This window comes from Trachypithecus francoisi, unplaced genomic scaffold, assembly GCF_009764315.1.
Source record: "Trachypithecus francoisi isolate TF-2019V2 unplaced genomic scaffold, Tfra_2.0 Lachesis_group11, whole genome shotgun sequence".
Classification (NCBI taxonomy): Eukaryota; Metazoa; Chordata; class Mammalia; order Primates; family Cercopithecidae; genus Trachypithecus; species Trachypithecus francoisi.
Genome location: NW_022681456.1, coordinates 21407773 through 21426077, shown reverse-complemented (window position 1 = coordinate 21426077; position 18305 = coordinate 21407773). Strand labels below are relative to the sequence as shown.

At 47.6% G+C, this 18305-nt stretch overlaps 1 protein-coding gene across 7 annotated transcripts in view; it reads left to right on the top strand.

Annotated features, from left to right (window-relative positions):
* ACAD10 (acyl-CoA dehydrogenase family member 10) overlaps positions 1-18305 on the top strand; it is a 72669-nt gene that overhangs the window by 49558 nt on the left and 4806 nt on the right. For 4 of the 7 annotated variants that reach the window (XM_033220565.1, XM_033220568.1, XM_033220569.1 and 1 more), the window contains 8 exons: positions 600-745; positions 3502-3675; positions 11250-11650; positions 12729-12869; positions 13624-13761; positions 13870-13960; positions 14649-14807; positions 15501-15673. In XM_033220565.1, the coding sequence (XP_033076456.1) occupies positions 600-745; positions 3502-3675; positions 11250-11650; positions 12729-12869; positions 13624-13761; positions 13870-13960; positions 14649-14807; positions 15501-15673 (1423 nt within the window). Of the gene's footprint in view, positions 1-599; positions 746-3501; positions 3676-11249; positions 11651-12728; positions 12870-13623; positions 13762-13869; positions 13961-14163; positions 14366-14648; positions 14808-15500; positions 15674-18305 lie in introns of those variants that run through there. The other 3 variants (XR_004439574.1, XM_033220571.1, XM_033220570.1) reach the window with 3 other exon arrangements.

The following is an 18305-nucleotide window of genomic DNA, read 5'->3' as shown; positions in this document are numbered from 1 at the left end:
TAAGCAGTCCTCCCAACTTGTCCTCCTAAAATGTGGGGATTACAGGCATGAGCCATTGCACTCAGCCCTGGACTTCTTACCTGGGGGCTCAGGGCTCCAAAATAGTGTGTTTCAAGGGACAGAGGGCTGGGCAGAAGCTGTATCACGTTTTCTGACCTAGTCTAGTCTCGGGAGTCCCTCAGCATCACTTCCATGTGTCTTATATCTGTTAGAAGCAAGATGCTTCACTGGGCCAAGCATAAGACTCTACCTTTTGTGGGAGGAGTATCAGAGGATTTACAGATGTTTTAAAACCATTACAGGGAGGGAGTAATTCCCTGAACCCAGAGAGGCTAGCGCTCTGGGGAGGGCTGCAGAGAAGGAGCTGGGGAAATAAATAACCAGGCCTCTTCCCATCTCCTCCTTTTGATTGGCTGAGTCCGGCTGGAAGCCAGAGGGCAAGGGAGTCCTTGGAGCACACAGCCCAGGGAGCTCAGGCTCCCGGGCACAGAGGGGATGGGAGGGTGGGGAGCCAGTCTGAAGGGCAAACAGACCACGCAGAATCCTCCCTAGCCGGCAGTTTTCTTAGTGCTGTCTCTGTTCCTCCTGGGGCTTTTCAGGCTCGACAACCTGGTGTTTCATCCAGAAAAGCCAGAGGTGCTTGCTGTCCTTGACTGGGAACTTTCTACCTTGGGCGACCCCCTCGTTGATGTGGCCTACAGCTGCCTGGCTCATTACCTGCCGTCCAGTTTTCCCGTGCTAAGAGGTAGGAACTGCTGCTGGAGGATAGTGGAGGAGCAAGCCAGTTCTCAAAGCATTTGGGAGCAAACTCAGCTGAAGTAGTCCATGAATGGACAGGAAAGTGAAAGAGGTCCTGGTGGTTCTGGTGGGAAACATAGCTGGAAGGAACTCCTGTCACATTTACGGGGAAGTGGATATACAATGTGTGTTAAGTGAAAAGTATGCTTGTATAGGCACCTCTTATGCTTTTACACAGCTAACTTGTATTTAGGGTTTTAAATTAAAAACATGTTTATTGTGGCTGGGTCTAGTGGCTCACGCCTGTAATCCCAGCACTTTGGGAGACCAAGGCGGGCGGATCACAAGGTCAGGAGTTCGAGATCAGGCTGGCTAACATGGTGAAACCCCATCTCTACTAAAAATACAAAATTAGCTGGACGTGGTGGCATGCGCCTATAACCCCAGCTACTCGGGAGGCTGAGGCAGGAGAATCATTTGAACCTGGGAGGCGGAGGTTGCAGTCAGCTGAGATCACACCATTGCACTCCAGCCTGCGCAACGGGGCAAGACTCCATCTCGAAAAAAAACAAAAACAAGCCACATTTATTATAAAAATACTAGAGCCAACAAATAGCAACAACAATGAAACAGTTAAAATCATTAGTAGTCCCAGAGATAACCATTTGCTGACATTTCAGTATCTATCCATGTCATCTTTTCTTCTGTGTGTATATATACATTTCCTAAAACAAAAATGTAACATGATCGAATGACATGCTTTTTTTCACTTCATTGTATACTGTAGACATGTTTTCATGACATTACATATTTCTCCTACAGCATAATTTTTAATGAGAGCATATAATCTTATTGTATAGAATTAAGGGAAGATGGCTGGGTATGGTGGCTCACACCTGTAATCCCAGCACTTTGGACTTTGGGAGGCCGAGACGGGCAGATCGTAAGGTCGGGAGATCGAGACCATCCTGGCTAACATGGTGAAACCCCATCTCTACTAAAAATACAAAAAAATTAGCCGGGCGTGGTGGTGGGCGCCTGTACTCCCAGCTACTCAGGAGCCTGAGGCAAGAGAATGGCATGTGAACCCGGGAGGCGGAGCTTGCAGCGAGCCGAGATGATTGTACCACTGCACTCCAGCCTGGGCAACAGAGCGAGACTCTGTCTCAAAAAAAAAAAAAAAAAACCAGAATTAAGGGAAGACTTTTGGGTTAATTCCTATTTAGATATTCAATTTGTTTCCAATTTTTAAATATTACCTCCCCCACCCCAATGAAGAAAGGCAGTGAACATCTTTGTAGTAATATCTTTGCCTATATATAAGGTATACTCCTAAGATTAAGTTCTATGAATGGAATATATTACATGCTTCTAAATCATGAAAATGTCACAAATGGAGCAAATAAGTGAACTTTTTTGAAACGGAGTCTAACTCCGTTGCCCAGGCTGGAGGGCAGTGGTGTGATCTTGGCTCACTGCAAGCTCTGCCTCCCAGGCTCACACCCTTCTCCTGCCTCAGCCTCCCGCATAGCTGGGACTACCGGCACTTGCCACCATGCCCAGCTAATTTTTTGTTTTTGTAGTAGAGATGGGGTTTCACCATGTTAGCCAGGATGGTCTCCATCTCCTGACCTCGTGATTTGCCCACCTCGGCCTCCCAAAGTGCTAGGATTACAGGCATGAGCCACTGTGCCCGGCCTGTGAAATTGTTTTATTTGCTATAATTATTATTTTCATAATTTGGTGAGATATTTTTGTTTATTTTTATATTTATTTATTTGTTTATTTATTTTTGAGATGGAGTCTCTCTCTGTCACTCATTTATTTATTTTTGAGATGGAGTCTCACTCTGTCACCCAGGCTGGACCACGGTGGTGCGAACTCGGCTCACTGCAACCTCCATCTCCCAGGTTCAAACGATTCCCCGGCCTCAGCCTCCTGAGTAGCTGGGATTACAGGCGTGTGCCACAACACCTGGCTAATTTTTGTATTTTTAGTAGAGACAGGGTCTTCACCATGTTGGCCAGGCTGGTGTCGACCTCCTGACCTCAAGTGATCTGCCCTCCTCAGCCTCCAAAAGTGCTGGTATTAGAGGCATGAGCCACTGCGCCCAGTCAATTGTTCATTTTTTATTTTTTTTGAGATGGAGTCTCGCTCTGTCACCCACGCTGGAGTGCAGTAGCGTGATCTCAGCTCACTGCAACCTCTGCCTCCTGGATTCATGCAATTCTCCTGTCTCAGTCTCCCTCCCAGGTAGCTGGGATTACAGGCGCATGCCACCATGCCTGGCTAATTTTTATATTTTTAGTAGAGACAGGGTTTCACCATATTGGTCAGGCCAGTCTTGAACTCCTGATCTCAGGTGATACACCTACCTTGGCCTCCCAAAGTGCTGGGGTTACAGGCGTGAGCCACTGCGCTGAGCCTGAGATCGCTCTTTCCACGTCATTTTTGATGAAATGACTGGTTGAAGATAATATGCATCCACCCTTAACTGTGGCCCAGATGGAGTTGGAAGCTCCCATTCCTTCCTTTACTGCCATTAGAGTCTGAAACCTGTAAGAGCCAATTTGTGAATAATGACTTCATGCCTGGATCCCCAGCCATCTAAGGGAACAAGAGCCAATGCAGGAATAAGCTAACCCCTGGAACTGGTCGTGAAACTAATTTTCAAGGGACATGGCGACTTTCAGAATTTAAATATTTGCCAGCTACAGGGGTGTGTCAAGTCAGTGACTACCCATGAATGGCTCTTTCTCCTAGGTTTTAATGACTGTGACTTGACACAGCTGGGAATCCCTGCTGCAGAGGAGTATTTCAGGATGTACTGCCTCCAAATGGGACTCCCTCCCACTGAGAACTGGAACTTCTATATGGCTTTTTCCTTTTTCCGTGTGGCTGCAATCCTACAGGGAGTCTACAAGCGATCACTCACAGGTAATGGGATAGCCGCCCTGAAGAACCGCTTGGGAGTGAGTCACAGTGAGGACCGTGCCTCCACCTGGAAACCCTCTCAGGGCCACAGAGGCTTTGGAGAGACCGGTTTGGCCACGATTCTCTGAGATTCAGTTAATCCAACCATTTGTCACATAAATATTTTCTTTACAATATTTATTATTTGTTTTTGAGACAGGGTCTTGCTCTGTCACCCTGGGTAGAGTGCAGTGGTGCGATCCCGGCTCACTGTAATCTTTGCCTCCTGGGTTTAAGTGATTCTCCTGCCTCAGCCTCCCGAGTAGCTGGGACTACAGGCCTACACCACCACACTTCACTGATTTTTTTTTGTATTTTTAGTAGAGATAAAGTTTCACCATGTTGGCCAAGCTGGTCTGGAACTCTAGACCTCAAGTGATCCTAAAGTGCTGGGATTACAGGTGTGAGCCACCATGCCCAGCCTATTTAACAATATTTAAACTTGTTTTTTAATTATTAAAGTAATACACAAAGAAATTTTTCCAGTTAGAGCATTCATGCTCATGATCAAAATTTTGTCATATAGGATTATGTAAAATTGTATTTCACCCTTTTCAACACCATTCCTCAAAGATAAATGTTACCGTTAAGAGTTTCCTGGGCCCTCCAGTTTTTCTGTTTATCTATCTTCTCTCGCTTCTTCTACTTTTACACAAACGTGATCATCCTATGTATGTGTATTTTTCAGAACTTTGATTTTAAAATTTTGTATGCTTAAGAATTTCTATGAAATATGTGTGTGGCCATTTGCATATTTAACAACTATATTAGGCACATTTCTTGTTTTGTGGGTTTTTTTCTTTGTTTCTGTTTTTGTTTTTGTTTTTTTTTTTTGAGACAGTTTCTCACTCTGTTGCCCAGGCTGGAGTGCAGTGGTGCGATCTTGCCTCACTGCAACCTCCACCTCACCAGCTCAAGCAATTCTCATGCCTCAGCCTCCGAAGAAGCTGGGATTATAGGCATAGGCCACCATGTCCAGGTCATTTTTTTCTTTGTTTTTAGTAGAGACATTCACCATGTTGGCCAGGCTGGTCTCGAACCCCTGACCTCAGGTGATCCACCTTAGCCTCCCAAAGTGCTGAGATTACAGGCATGAGCCGTCGAGCCTGGCCAGCTCCCAAATCTTTAGGTAAAACCGTTGTGATCTTTGACAACTTCCTTGCTGGTACGACAAAATGTTCCAGGTTCATCTTGGCTATCTAGCCTACCCAACATGGTGAAACTGTGTCTCTACTAAAAATACAAAAACTAGCCAGGCATGGTGGCGGGTGCCTGTAATCCCAGCTACTTGGGAGACTGAGGCAGGAGACTCACTTGAACCTGGGAAGGAGAGGTTTCAGTGAGCTGAGATCGTACTACTACACTCCAGCCTGGGTGACAAGAATTAGACTCTGTCTCAAAAAAAAAAAAAAAGACCTGGGAGCCAACCTGAACAGGCTCCCACTTGCTAACAATAGGAAACTTTGGGCATCACCAAGGATGATAGCTGAAATGGATGAAACACATCAGGTATGTTTAAATCCAGGAGTAGTAGCCGGGCATGGTGGCTCAGGCCTGTAATCCCAGCACTTTGGGAGGCCAAGGTGAGCAGATCACTTGAGGTCAGGGATTTGAGACCAGCCTGGCCAACATGGTGAAACCCCATCTCTACTAAAAATACAAAAATTAGCCAGGTGTGGTGGTGGGCGCCTGAAATTCCAGCTATTCGGGGGGCTGAGGCAGGAGAGAGAATTGCCTGAACCTAGGGGGCAGAGGTTGAAGTGAGCTGAGATCACACCAGTGCACTGCAGCCTGGGTGACTGAGCAAGACACTGTCTCCCCCGAAAAAATTAAAATTAAATAAATAAATAAGTCCATGAGTACTGATACAAAAACAAAGAGACAACAAAGTCTCATTGATGACCTCAGAGGATGCCAGGGAAGCAACTTATTATTCTGAAAATTGGTAAATGGGGTTGAGGGGTGGGGAATCAAGCATTTGTCCTGTCTTTCCTATACAAATCATACCTCAGGCTATCCAAATAATCGATGAGGGAATGTTTCTCTCTAGAGAAGTATCCTGGACAGAATAATATAGAATTTGCATATCACCAATTTGCAACTCCTAATACATTAATGGATGTGGGCAATAAGCTTCAATGAAAGCCAACACCACTGAGAGAGAGAGAGAGCCAGACATTACGTTCCTCCTGATGCTTCCCTCAAAAGTCACACCGACTCTGCCCAGGCCTCCAGTGCTAGCTGCCAACTCATGGAAAACACAGGGTTCAGAGGGACATGTTGAGCAGCACGCTGGGCACAGCCACTCACAAACTCCAGATTCTGGAAAACATCACAGGGCAAACAACTCAGTTTCTTCAAACACATACATTTCAAGGGGAGGAAAAGGGTGAAAAAGGAACCTGTAGATTGAGAGAGACTTAAAAGAAACATCAGGCTGGGCGTGGTGGCTCACGCCTATAATCCCAGCACTGTGGGAGACTGAGGTGGGTGGCTCACCTGAGGTCAGGAGTTTGAGACCAGCCTGGCCAACATGGGGAAACCCCGTCTCTACTAAAAAACATAAAAATTAGCCAGGCCTGGTGGCGGGCACCTATAATCCCAGCTACTCAGGAGGCTGAGGTAGGAGAATTGCTTGAACCTGGGAGGCCGAGGTAGTGGCGAGCGGTGATTGCATCACTGCAGTTTAGCCTGGGCAACAACATGAGACTGTCTCAGAAAAAAAAAAAAAGGGAGAGAGAGAGACTTAAAAGATATTGCCGGGCGCAGTGGCTCAAGCCTGTAATCCCAGCACTTTGGGAGGCTGAGACGGGCGGATCACGAGGTCAGGAGATCGAGACCATCCTGGCTAACACTGTGAAACCCCGTCTCTACTAAAAATACAAAAACTAGCCGGGCGAGGTGGCGGGCGCCTATAGTCCCAGCTACTCGGGAGGCTGAGGCAGGAGAATGGCGTAAACCTGGGAGATGGAGCTTGCAGTGAGCTGAGATCCGGCCACTGCACTCCAGTCCGGGCGACAGAGCGAGACTCCGCCTCAAAAAAAAAAAAAAAAAGATACATTGGCCAGTTACAGTGTTGGGACCTTATTTGGATCCTTTCTTGAACAAATTATTTGGAAAAAATTTTGATGATAGTCAGTGAAACTTGAATTCTGAGTGGATGGTCGATGATATGAAGAAGTTACAGTGAATGATTTTTTAAGGGTGATAATAGTATTGTAGGTTCTTTAAAAAGTACTTGTCTTTAGAGTTTTGAAAGAATCCTAGATGAGATATTTGGGGTGTACTCTAAAAAATCCAGGACAGTGGGAGTGGGGATGGCAGGGAATGAAACCAGACTGGGCTGGCATCAATCATTGCGGAAGGTGAGCAATAGAACCCGCAGGCTCATTATTCTCTCCTCTCTACTCCTGTGTGTCTTTCGAATTTTCCAAAAGGAGGGCAGTTGTGATGGCTCATGCCGGTATCCCAGCACTTTGGGAGGCCGAGGCAGGTGGATCACCTGAGGTCAGGAGTTTGAGACCAGCCTAGCCAACATGATGAAACCCATCTCCACTAAAAATACAAAAAGTACCCGGGTGTGGTGATGCCGCCTATAATCCCAGCTACATGGGAGGCTGAGGCAGGAGAATCACTTGAACCTGGGAGGTGGAAGTTGCAGTGAGCAGAGATCATGCCACTACACTCCAGCCTGGGTGACAGAGCGAGACTCCATCTCAAAAACAAAACAAAACAAAAGGCCAGGTCCAGTGGTTCACACCTGTAATCCCAGCGCTTTAGGAGGCTGAGGCGGGGCGGGGGGATCACAAGGTCAGGAGATCAAGACTATCCTGGCCAACATGGTGAAACCCTGTCTCTATTAAACATACAAAAATGAGCTGGGCTTGGTGGCGCGTGCCTGTAATCACAGCTACTCAGGAGGCTAAGGCAGATGAATAGCTTGAACCAGGGAGTCAGAGGTTGCAGTGAGCCGAGATTGTGCCACTGCTCACTCCAGCCTGGTGACAGAGCGAGACTCCATCTCAAAAAAAAAAAAAAAGAAATTTTCCAAAAGCAAAACTTAAAAACAAAAGGCAAGGAGAAAGAAGGAGAGAGGAACTCATCATGGGGTTTGCTGGTGCTGAGGGAGTGTTTAGCTTTGCAGTCAGCGACTCCCCAAGCTTACTGGCAGCCTGTGTTCCCAGCCAGGTTGTCAGAGTCTTCTGAGAGAAGCAGTTGCAGTAGGAGAACTGATCATTCATTCCCAAGTATATGAGCCTCTACTAAAAGCCAGCACTGTGCTAGGTGGTCCTGGAGATACACAGTCGTGGGGAAAACTGTCTGGAGAAAAACCAGTACCTGGAGAATTTCTAGTTTAACTGTACCTGGTCTGATAAGCAGGGGATGCAGGAAGCAGGAATTTCTGGAAACAACATTTTCCCTCTTTTGGGAAAATACAGTATCAGCTGTAAGCCACCATTTCGCATTTTTTTAATGGTTTTCCGATAAACACTAACCAGAAATATTTACTTAAACAGAATGGCTGCTAAGTCCTTATGGTGATGAATAGGCCTGGTCGCTTCCGACATTTCCTAGCAGGCTGCTGAGTTCTCTCCCTGCTCTGCTCCAGTGACCTGGGAAGAGCTTAATAGACTTTGCCCATTTTAGAATCTCCACCATTGAGTGTCCTCAGCCTGTCTCTCAGGAAGCCCTTGGACATGTTTCTAAGATCCCGTGAGCCATCATTGTGGCTTCTGGTTTCTCTCGGCCCAGAGCTAAAACACCCCACCTGTTTGCCACCAGAGAGAAAAATGTTTGTTTGTTCAAGCCTTTATTCCTCTTATTTTACTGTGCACTCTTTTCCCTCCCCCTGGGAAGCCATCCAGACACACTGAGGAAATGGCTTAGTTTTCTCACATAAAAACAACAAAATCCATTTTTTGAAAGAATAACATAAAAATGTATGATGAATGGGGAAGAAACCAACTATATGAATATAAATATTACTTCTGTACATTTGTCTTCTACAATTAGGTTTAAAATCACTTTTGTTTGAACAGCTGAAATATTTGGTACTGCCCAGGAAAAATGGAGCTTAGAGAAGGGGTATCTGTTTCCAAGACATTCTCTCTATAGTGTCATTTACAAAAGACCTCAGATCAGCATTAGACTGGGAAGGGGATGAGAGAGACCAGAGCCCACTGAGCAGAAGATTTACAGTATGTACCTGCCCAGCCCATGTGTCCTTCTCCTTCCTTAATAAGTGGGTGCAGAAATTAGATTTCTGGTAGATGGCCACTGAAATTCTATAAAGTACTTACGACTGCAACTTAAGTGGACACCATTGATGTGGTCTCTTCTGCCAGAACTACATTTGGGAAATCCACTGGAAGCAATAGGTCGAAATCAATCCAAGCTTATACAAGTGACTTTTTCAGACAAAGTAGCGGTCTCAGAGTGCGAGCCAACTAAATAGAAGAAAATTAAGAATCCACCTCTTACTCTATTAGAAGAAGAAATCCTTATGAATAATAGGGAACATAAGGGAAGTATCTTTCCCCTTCAATGTGCTGTGTGCAGTCCGAGGAATAAGGGGAAAATGCAGCCCCTTGTACTTCTCAGCCCCCACCGTGTGTCTGCAGAGAAGGGGCTATCTGGTTTCCAACTGACTTCCCTGGGTTAGGTTCATACCGGAAGGTCCTCAGTAGAGACCTAGTGAGGTCCAGTGGGCTAATTCTCTGCAGGGTAGCAAAGAATTTGTTCCTAACTCTGTAAGGAATAGTTTAAACTATCTTTAACACCAAAGCTGCATGAAAATGGCTGTCTCAGCTGGGCATAGTGGCTCATGCCTGTAATCCCAGCAGTTTGGTAGACTGAGACAGGAGGATTGTTTGAGGCCAGGAGTTCGAGACCAGTTTGGGCAACATAGTAAGGCTCTATCTCTTATTTAAAAATAAATATATATATATATATATATATATTTTCTTTTTTTGAGACGGAGTCTCGCTCTGTTGCCCAGGCTGGAGTGCTGTGGCCGGATCTCAGCTCACTGCAAGCTCCGTCTCCCGGGTTTACGCCATTCTCCTGCCTCAGCCTCCCGAGTAGCTGGGACTACAGGCGCCCACCACTTCGCCCGGCTAGTTTTTTGTATTTTTTAGTAGAGACGGGGTTTCACCGTGTTAGCCAGGATGGTCTCGATCTCCTGACCTCGTGATCCGCCCGTCTCGGCCTCCCAAAGTGCTGGGATTACAGGCTTGAGCCACCGCGCCCGGCTATATTTATTTTTTTGAGACAGAGTTTTGTTCTTGTCACCCAGGCTGGAGTGCAATGGCATGATCTCACCCTACTGTAACCTCCACCTCCTAGGTTCAAGCGATTCTCCTGCCTCATCCTCCCCAGTAGCTAAGATTACAGGTGTGCATCACCACACGTGGCTAAATTTTGTACTTTTAGTAGAGGCAGGGTTTCACCATGTTGCCCAGGCTGGTCTCAAACTCCTGACCTCCGGTGATCCACCTGCCCTCAACCTCCAAAGTGCTGAGATTACAGGCGTGAGCCATTGCACCTGGCCGAAATATTCTGTATCTTGATGGCAATGGTAGTTACCCAACTATGGGTTTGTTAAGACTTACAGAGTTCTACATTAAGGAGGTGTGTGTACACCACACCTTAATTTTTTTTTTTTTGAGACGGGAACCTCACTCTGTCACCCAGGCTGGAGTGCAATGGCACGATCTCGGCTCACTGCAACCTCTGCCTCCCAGGTTCAGATGATTCTCCTGCCTTAGCCTCCTGAGTAGCTGAGATTACAGGCAGGCACCACCATGCCTGGCTAATTTTTGTATTTTTAGTAGAGATGAGGTTTCTCCATGTTGGCCAGGCTGGTCTCAAACTCCTGACCTCAAGTAATCCGCCCACCATGGCTTTCCAAAGTGCTGGGATTACAGGCATGAGCCACCGCACCTGGCCACCTTAATTTTTTTTAATGGGGAAAAATGTGTTTGTAAAAAAAGTATTGATGCACATTTTAAAAGAAGAAAGAGACGGTGCAAGAGCCAAATAATGAGTTGAATGATGCTGGAGTTGATTCCATCCAGAGACAGTGGTGTCTAGAAATTGACTCTTCCTCTAGTCAGTTGTGGCATTGCTGTTATCAATTTTGTAGCAAGGGTGGTCTAGGATGCAGGACTTCTTACAGCCCACTGGCAATGGCAGAGGTGATCTGGGGTGTTACTGATTAAATGTAGCCTTTTAGGAAAGCAGAGATCAACAGCAGGGAGCAGGAAGTCCTGAGTTGGACTCTGGCCCCCAGCCCCCTAAATTCCAGTTCGTCCAAGTCACCTCCTTCTCTAAGACTCAGTTTTCTTGCCTGCAAAGTGCAGGTGAAAGCAGTTGTATTGCTTTGGTGATTCAGTGAGCTATAGTGGCTCTTAGTGTTTGGTACTGAGCTAGTGCTCAGCAAATGACAATAGCTGCTGAAGTGACAATGTCATCACATGTTAACATCCCTGTGATGGGTTGTGTGGGAGTAATCACTGTTTTTCTTTGATTCTGCTTAGGGCAAGCAAGCTCCGCGCATGCGGAACAAACTGGAAAGCTGACCGAATTTGTGTCTAACCTGGCATGGGACTTCGCAGTCAAAGAAGGGTTCCGGGTTTTCAAAGAGATGCCCTTCAAAAATCCGTTAACAAGGTCCTGTCACACGTGGGCCAGGCCCCAGTCCCGGTGGTACCCCATAGGCACCAGGAGTTATAGCTCCGTTCCAGAAGCTTCCCCAGCTCGTGCCTCAAGGGGAGGTCTGGTTATCTCTCCAGAGAGCCTCTCTCCACCTGTCAGAGAGCTGTATCACCGGCTGAAGCACTTCATGGAGCAGCATGTGTACCCTGCGGAGCCAGAGCTGCAGAGTCACCAGGCCTCAGCAGCCAGGTGGAGCCCCTCCCCACTGATCGAAAACCTCAAGGTAAAGCAGCCATGGTGAGGTGGTAAGACCCCAATACCATGGCACACTCTCCCCGACCCCACCGGGTTCACCTGAGCCATCCCAGGCAGTGAAGATACAGGAGTGCCAAGTTGAACGATCTTTGCTTCCATCATCTCAGAAAGAGCCAGCTAGCTCATCATGACTCAGTTTCCATCTCTTGCTCTTGCTGTGCCTGTGTCACAGGCACATGGCTCAGGTGTGACTGCACAGCCCAGGCAGCGGAATGCTTGGCCTTAGAAAGCCAGGGCAAGTTGGGCCTATCTCATGCATATTTGAATGACGTAAATTTGAAACAGTGCTGTATCAGCTAATACATCTCTCTCTAGAGAGCCTGTAATGTCACAGCTAGAGGGCCAAATCCACTGTGAGCTGAGTTTCTGTGTTTTCTCCCAGTGCTGTCACTTCAGCTGATAAACAGAAACACCTGCTGTTCCTTATCAGGTGAACCTTGGATTGTGTTAGTTTTGAAATTACTTGAGATTCTCAGGAGCATAATGCAATCATCATCTACTTTTTTTTTCCGTGCCGCTCCCCCCCTCCCCCCCTGCCCAGGTTCAAGCGATTCTCCTGCCTCAGCCTCCCGAGTAAGTGGGATTATAGGCAGATGCCACCATGCCCAGCTAATTTTTGTATTTTTAGTAGAGATGGGATTTTACCATGTTGGTCATGCTAGTCTCAAACTCCTGACCTCGTGATCTGCCCGCCTCGGCCTCCCAAAGTGCTGGGATTACAGGCGTGAGCCACCATCTCTTTTTTTTTTTTTTTTTTTTTTTGAGACAGGGTCTTGCTTAGTCACCCAGGGTGGAGCACAGTGGTGTGATCATAGCTCACTGCAGTCTCAAACTCCTGGGCTCATGTGATCCTCTCACCTCAGCCTCCTGTGTAGCTGGGACCACAGGTGCAGCCACCACACCCAGCTCCTCATACCATTTTTTTGGTCACACATGCATGTTTGGTTGTCTGCCTTGTTTCCTCCAATCCGTGTCATTGTTTTCCACGGTTCAAAATAAAATGAAATCTTCCACTATAGTTTCCTGACTTATTTTCCCCATGATAGGAGAAAGCCAAGGCTGAAGGACTTTGGAACCTTTTTCTACCCTTGGAGGCTGATCCTGAGAAAAAATACGGAGCAGGACTGACCAATGTGGAATATGCACATCTGTGTGAGCTCATGGGCACGTCCCTGTATGCCCCCGAGGTACCTTCTTTAAAGTTTTCCTCAGTGTGTGGGAACATCCTGATCTTCAAAAGAACTCACTCCTAAACAGATAGACCAGATTCAGAAGCACCAGCATGAACTTGAACTTTTTTTTTTTTTGAGATGGAATCTCGCTCTGTCACCCAGGCTGGAGTGCAGTGATGCAGTCTTGGCTCACTGCAACCCCTGCCTCCTGGGTTCAAGTGATTCTCCTGCCTCGGCTTCCCGAGTAGCTGGGATTACAGGCACATGCCACCACACCTGGCTAATTTTTGTATTTTTAGTAGAGACAGGGTTTTACCATATTGGCCAGGCTGGTCTCGAACTCCTGACCTCAGGTGATCCACCTACCTCGGCTGGGATTACAGGCGTGAGCCACCATGCCCATCCAACTTGAAGCTTGAAATATTGACGAAGAAGGCCCAGCATGGTGGCTCACACCTGTAATCCCAGTACTTTTGGAGGCCAAAGTGTGGGGGATCACTTGAGGCCAGGAGTTCGACGCCAGCCTGTCCAACATAGTGAGACCCTGTATGTACAAAAAAATAAAAAAATTACTCGGGTGTGATGGTGCACACCTGTAGTCCCAGCTGCTTGGGAAGCTGAGGCACGGGAGGATGGCTTCAGCTGAGGAAGTCGAGGCTGCAGTGAGCCATGATCGTCCCACAATACTCCAGCCTGGGTGACAGAGCTTGACCCTGTTTTTTTTAGAAGAGGACATGACAGTCGTGGTCACGCTCCTTTTCCTTCTCAGATATGTAACTGCTCTGCGCCTGACACGGGCAACATGGAGCTGCTGGTAAGGTATGGCACCGAAGCGCAGAAGGCTCGCTGGCTGATGCCTCTACTGGAGGGGAAAGCCCGCTCCTGTTTTGCTATGACCGAGCCCCAGGTACCTTGCCTGGGCTGCCACCCACTTGCTTGGCCCTGTTGTTGTCAGCCCCGCAGGAAACACGGGCTGTCTACCGGCAGCTCTGACTGGAATGTGCTCCCCACTCAGGTTGCCTCTTCAGATGCCACCAATATTGAGGCTTCCATCAGAGAGGAGGACAGCTTCTATGTCATAAATGGTCACAAATGGTGGATCACAGGTATTTGGCCTAAAATGCACTTTTCAGATGCACATCAGGGAGTCTGTACTGATAGGCACACCTCTCAATGCCTGGGAGGCGCCTCTGCTTTTTCAAGTTGACACAAAGGAGATTCTGTCACTTAGTGCCCCCAGCAGAGGCAGCTGGGAGAATAGGAGGGTTACTCCATGGAGCACGCTGTTCTCAGAGGCGGTGCTTTGCAGGGCAGGGACTTCCCTGGTACCCACACATGGATGGATGCCTCCCTGCATGTGACCCCAGGAATCTCTCCACTTGCCTGGGATATGAGCCCCCAGCCGGCATGTAGAGAACCCAGAGTCAAAGGTTCACCTGATTCCAAGGCCCAGGCCCAGAGCCGTTGTGTGTTCACCACCTGTGGGAGCCGAGCCAGCTGGCAGGGATCAAGTAGCAGTTTTCGTCCTCTTGTCTCTAAATTATATTTTCTACTCTATGTGATGCTTTTAAAAATTTGCTCTTATGATGTTGGATTTATTCCTCACTGGGACAAAACCCAATTTACTCTTATTTCTGGTCAGCAGTCTGCAGATGCTCATCTGATTACATAGAGCCTTAAAGATTTGATCTGTCTGCTTCCTTGCTGTGCCTTTCTTGGGCCAGGACCATGTGGGTAGAGATTTGATGGCCCTGGTGTCAGATGATGGGGTCTGTCTCTCTCCTTTCCTGGCAGGCATCCTGGATCCTCGTTGCCAACTCTGTGTGTTTATGGGAAAAACAGACCCACATGCACCAAGACACCAGCAGCAGTCCGTGCTCTTGGTTCCCATGGATACCCCAGGGATAAAAATCATCCGGCCTCTGACAGTGTATGGACTGGAGGATGCACCAGGTGAGACGTCCAGGGGTGGTGTCACCCTTGGGTGTGGGTCTGGTCCCCAGGAAATGCCGTTGGGGAGCCCCTGCTCTTGTTCAGGACCTGCTACATCCCACGTCTGAGGGTATGATATTTGGAGAGTCACATGCTCCTACATTTCATTTCCATACATGAATATCAACCATGCAGGCGGATTTCAGACAGGCATTTATGCATTTTTTCCCTCTTCTAAACTTAGAAGGTAAGCGGGAGTCTGTAACACAGGAAGCCATACAGGGCAGAGGCAGGAAGTGGACCCCAGACCTACTCTTCCAAGCCCCAGTGTGAACAACTGACCTCTAGGTCACAGCCCTGGTTTGGTCTGCTCCTAGTTTGGTTCTCTGCTAACAGTGTTCATATTTTTCCTTTCAGTGTTTTCATAGGATCACTACATTGTCACAAACCACTAGGAGCTTCAGCTTAAGATGGCATTATGTTTTTATAAAAGGAATCACAGAATATTCATTTGCCATTATAAATCCATGATTCATTTTCTGTGTTTAACAGGCTCCTTCCTGCCATCCTTTTCCCTTTAACCATGTCCCAGTAAGAAGACTAAATAAAGGGCAGGGACATTGCCAGCAGATAACCCAGACTGAGGTGAGGAAGAAACACATACAAGGGAAATGACTATGGCGATTGCTCACAGTGATCATTTGGGTCTTTCAGGTGGCCATGGTGAAGTCCGATTTGAGCATGTGCGTGTGCCCAAAGAGAACATGGTCCTGGGCCCTGGCCGAGGCTTTGAGATCGCTCAAGGCAGACTGGGCCCTGGCAGGATCCATCACTGCATGAGGCTGATCGGGTTCTCAGAGAGGGCCCTGGCGCTCATGAAGGCCCGCGTGAGTGCTTCCCCCTGCGCCTAGCACTGACTCAGAACCACCACCTTCTGCTTTGCTGTCGGACTTCAATTCTTACCTGTTTTCTGAATGCAGTCCCAGCAGGTGAAGCAAGGTGATGTCCTTGCCAAGAAGTTGCGTTCCTGTCTTTGCTTTGCATCTGCTACTTTGCTGCAGTTTGGATTCAGAGCAGAATAGAACCCACTCTGTCGAGGTGACCGGAAAGGCCAGGCTCTCTAGCAGCAGAGGGCAAGGTTCCAAGGTGTAAAGGTCATGCTGCTAGCACATTATTAAAAATCAGTCTGGGTGCAGTGGCTCACTGCTATAATCCCAGTACTTTGGGAGGTCTAGGTAGGAGGGTTGCTTGAAGCCAAGCATTTGAGACAAGCCTAAGCAAAAAAGAGAGACTCAGTCTCTATTAAAAAAAAAAATGTTTTTTTTTCTTCTTTGAGATTGAGTCTTGCTCTGTCACCAGACTGGAGTGCAGTCTGGGTGATCTTGGCTCATTGCAACCTCCACCTCCCAGGTTCAAGCAATTCTGCCTCAGCCTCAGAGATGGGGTTTCACCATGTTGGCCAGGATGGTCTCAATCTCTTGACCTCGTGATCTGCCTGCCTTGGGCTCCCAAAGTGCTGGGATTACAGGCATGAGCCACCGTGCCCAGCAAAAAAAAAAGTTTTGTTTTTTTTTTTGGAGATGGAGTCTCATTCTGTTGCCCAGGCTGGAGTGCAGTGGCACAATCTTGGCTCACTGCAACCTCTGCCTCCCGGGTTCACACCATTTTCCTGCCTCAGCCTCTTGAGTAGCTAGGACTACAGGCATCCGCCACCACACCTGGCTCATTTTTTGTATTTTTAGTAGAGACAGGGTTTCACCGTGTTAGTCAGGATGGTCTCAATCTCACCGTGTTAGCCAGGATGGTCTCGATCTCCTGACCTCGTGATCCACCCACCTCGGCCTCCCAAAGTGCTGGGATTACAGGTGTGAGCCACCGCGCCCGGCCAAAAAGAAAGAGTTTTAAGTGCCAGACATGATGGCATGTGTCTGTAGTCCCAGCTACTCGGGAGGCTGAGGCAGAAGGATCGCTTGAACCTAGGAGTTTAGGGCTGCGGTGAGCAGTGATCACACCACTGCACTCCAGCCTGGGTGACAGAGTGAGACCCTGTCTCTTTAAAAATCAATCAATCAATCAATCAGACACCAGGGAGACCCCATGTGGCTTGTTTTTGTCCTTAGGGTTCCATCATCTGGCCTGTACCACCCTCCTCCACAGCACATCCAGAAAACTTTATTCTGCCATGACCCCACGGCCCCCAAAGTTTGGAAACCTAGGTTAAAAGACAGCTGCTGCCAGGACAGGAATTCAAATTGGTGATTATCAATTTCAGAAAGGTGACCCAAACCCTGAGACCAAAACCAGTGTCTCACAAGAACTGCTATTGAAAGAACAGAGGCAGTCTGCATTTTTGATTACTGAGCAAACCTGTGATTTACACCCTTTTTAGTTAAGACTGACCAGTTATTTTTTCTTTCTAAGTAAAACGCTCCTGTCTGTGGACTCAGTTATGGTGCTTCAGCCCTATGTGGCATTAAATTCAACCTGGCAGAACAATTGGACTGAATGAATCAGACAGAAGTCTCCAGAAAGTGCATAGCATGAACATGGCACCTCCACTGAGGACTTGGTTGGAGTAATTAGGAATCTACAAAAGATTTGCTACTAGGAGGTTCACTACAGTGCTCATTCAGATAGCAAAATTCTGAACAACTTATAAGGATAACAATGACTATTGGACAAATGAACCACGAGATGACATACAGTGAGACTTTAAATGATGCTGTGGAAATCTATTCCTTAACATGGAGAAATTGTTCACTATATACGTTTAAATTTTTTTAAAAAAGACTGTGGCCAGGTGTGGTGACTCACTCCAAGCCCTCTGAGAGGCCGAGGCAGGCAGACTGCTTGAGCCCAGGAATTTGAGAGTAGGCTGGGCAATATGGCAAAACCTCATCTCTATAAAAAAAAAAAAATAAGGCCGGGCGTGGTGGCCAATGCCTGTAATCTCAGCACTTTGGGAGGCCGAGGCAGGCGGATCATTTCAGATTAGGAGTTCAAGACCAGCCTCGCCAACATGGTGATATCGCGTCTCTACTGAAAATAAAAAAGTTAGCTGGGCCTGGTGGCACATGCCTGTAATCCCAGCTACTTGGGATGCTGAGGCAGGAGGATCACTTGAATCCAGGAGGTGGAGGTTGCAGTGAGCTGAGAACGCACCACTGCACTCCAGCTGGGGTGACAAAGCAAGACTCTGTCTCAAAAAAAAAAAATTAAAATTAAAAAATTAAAAATATTAGCCAGGTGGGGCTGGGCGTGGTGGCTCACGCCTGTAATTCCAGCACTTTGGGAGGCCAAGGTGGGCAGATCACCTGAGGTCAGGAGGTCGAGTCCAGCCTGACCAACATGGAGAAACCCTGTCTCTACTAAAAATATAAAATTAATTGGGCGTGGTGGCACATGCCTGTAATCCCAGCTACTTGGGAGGCTGAGGCAGGAGAATTGCCTGAACCTGGGAGGCGGAGGTTGCGGTGAGCCAAGATCACACCATTGCACTCCAGCCTGGGCAACAAGAGC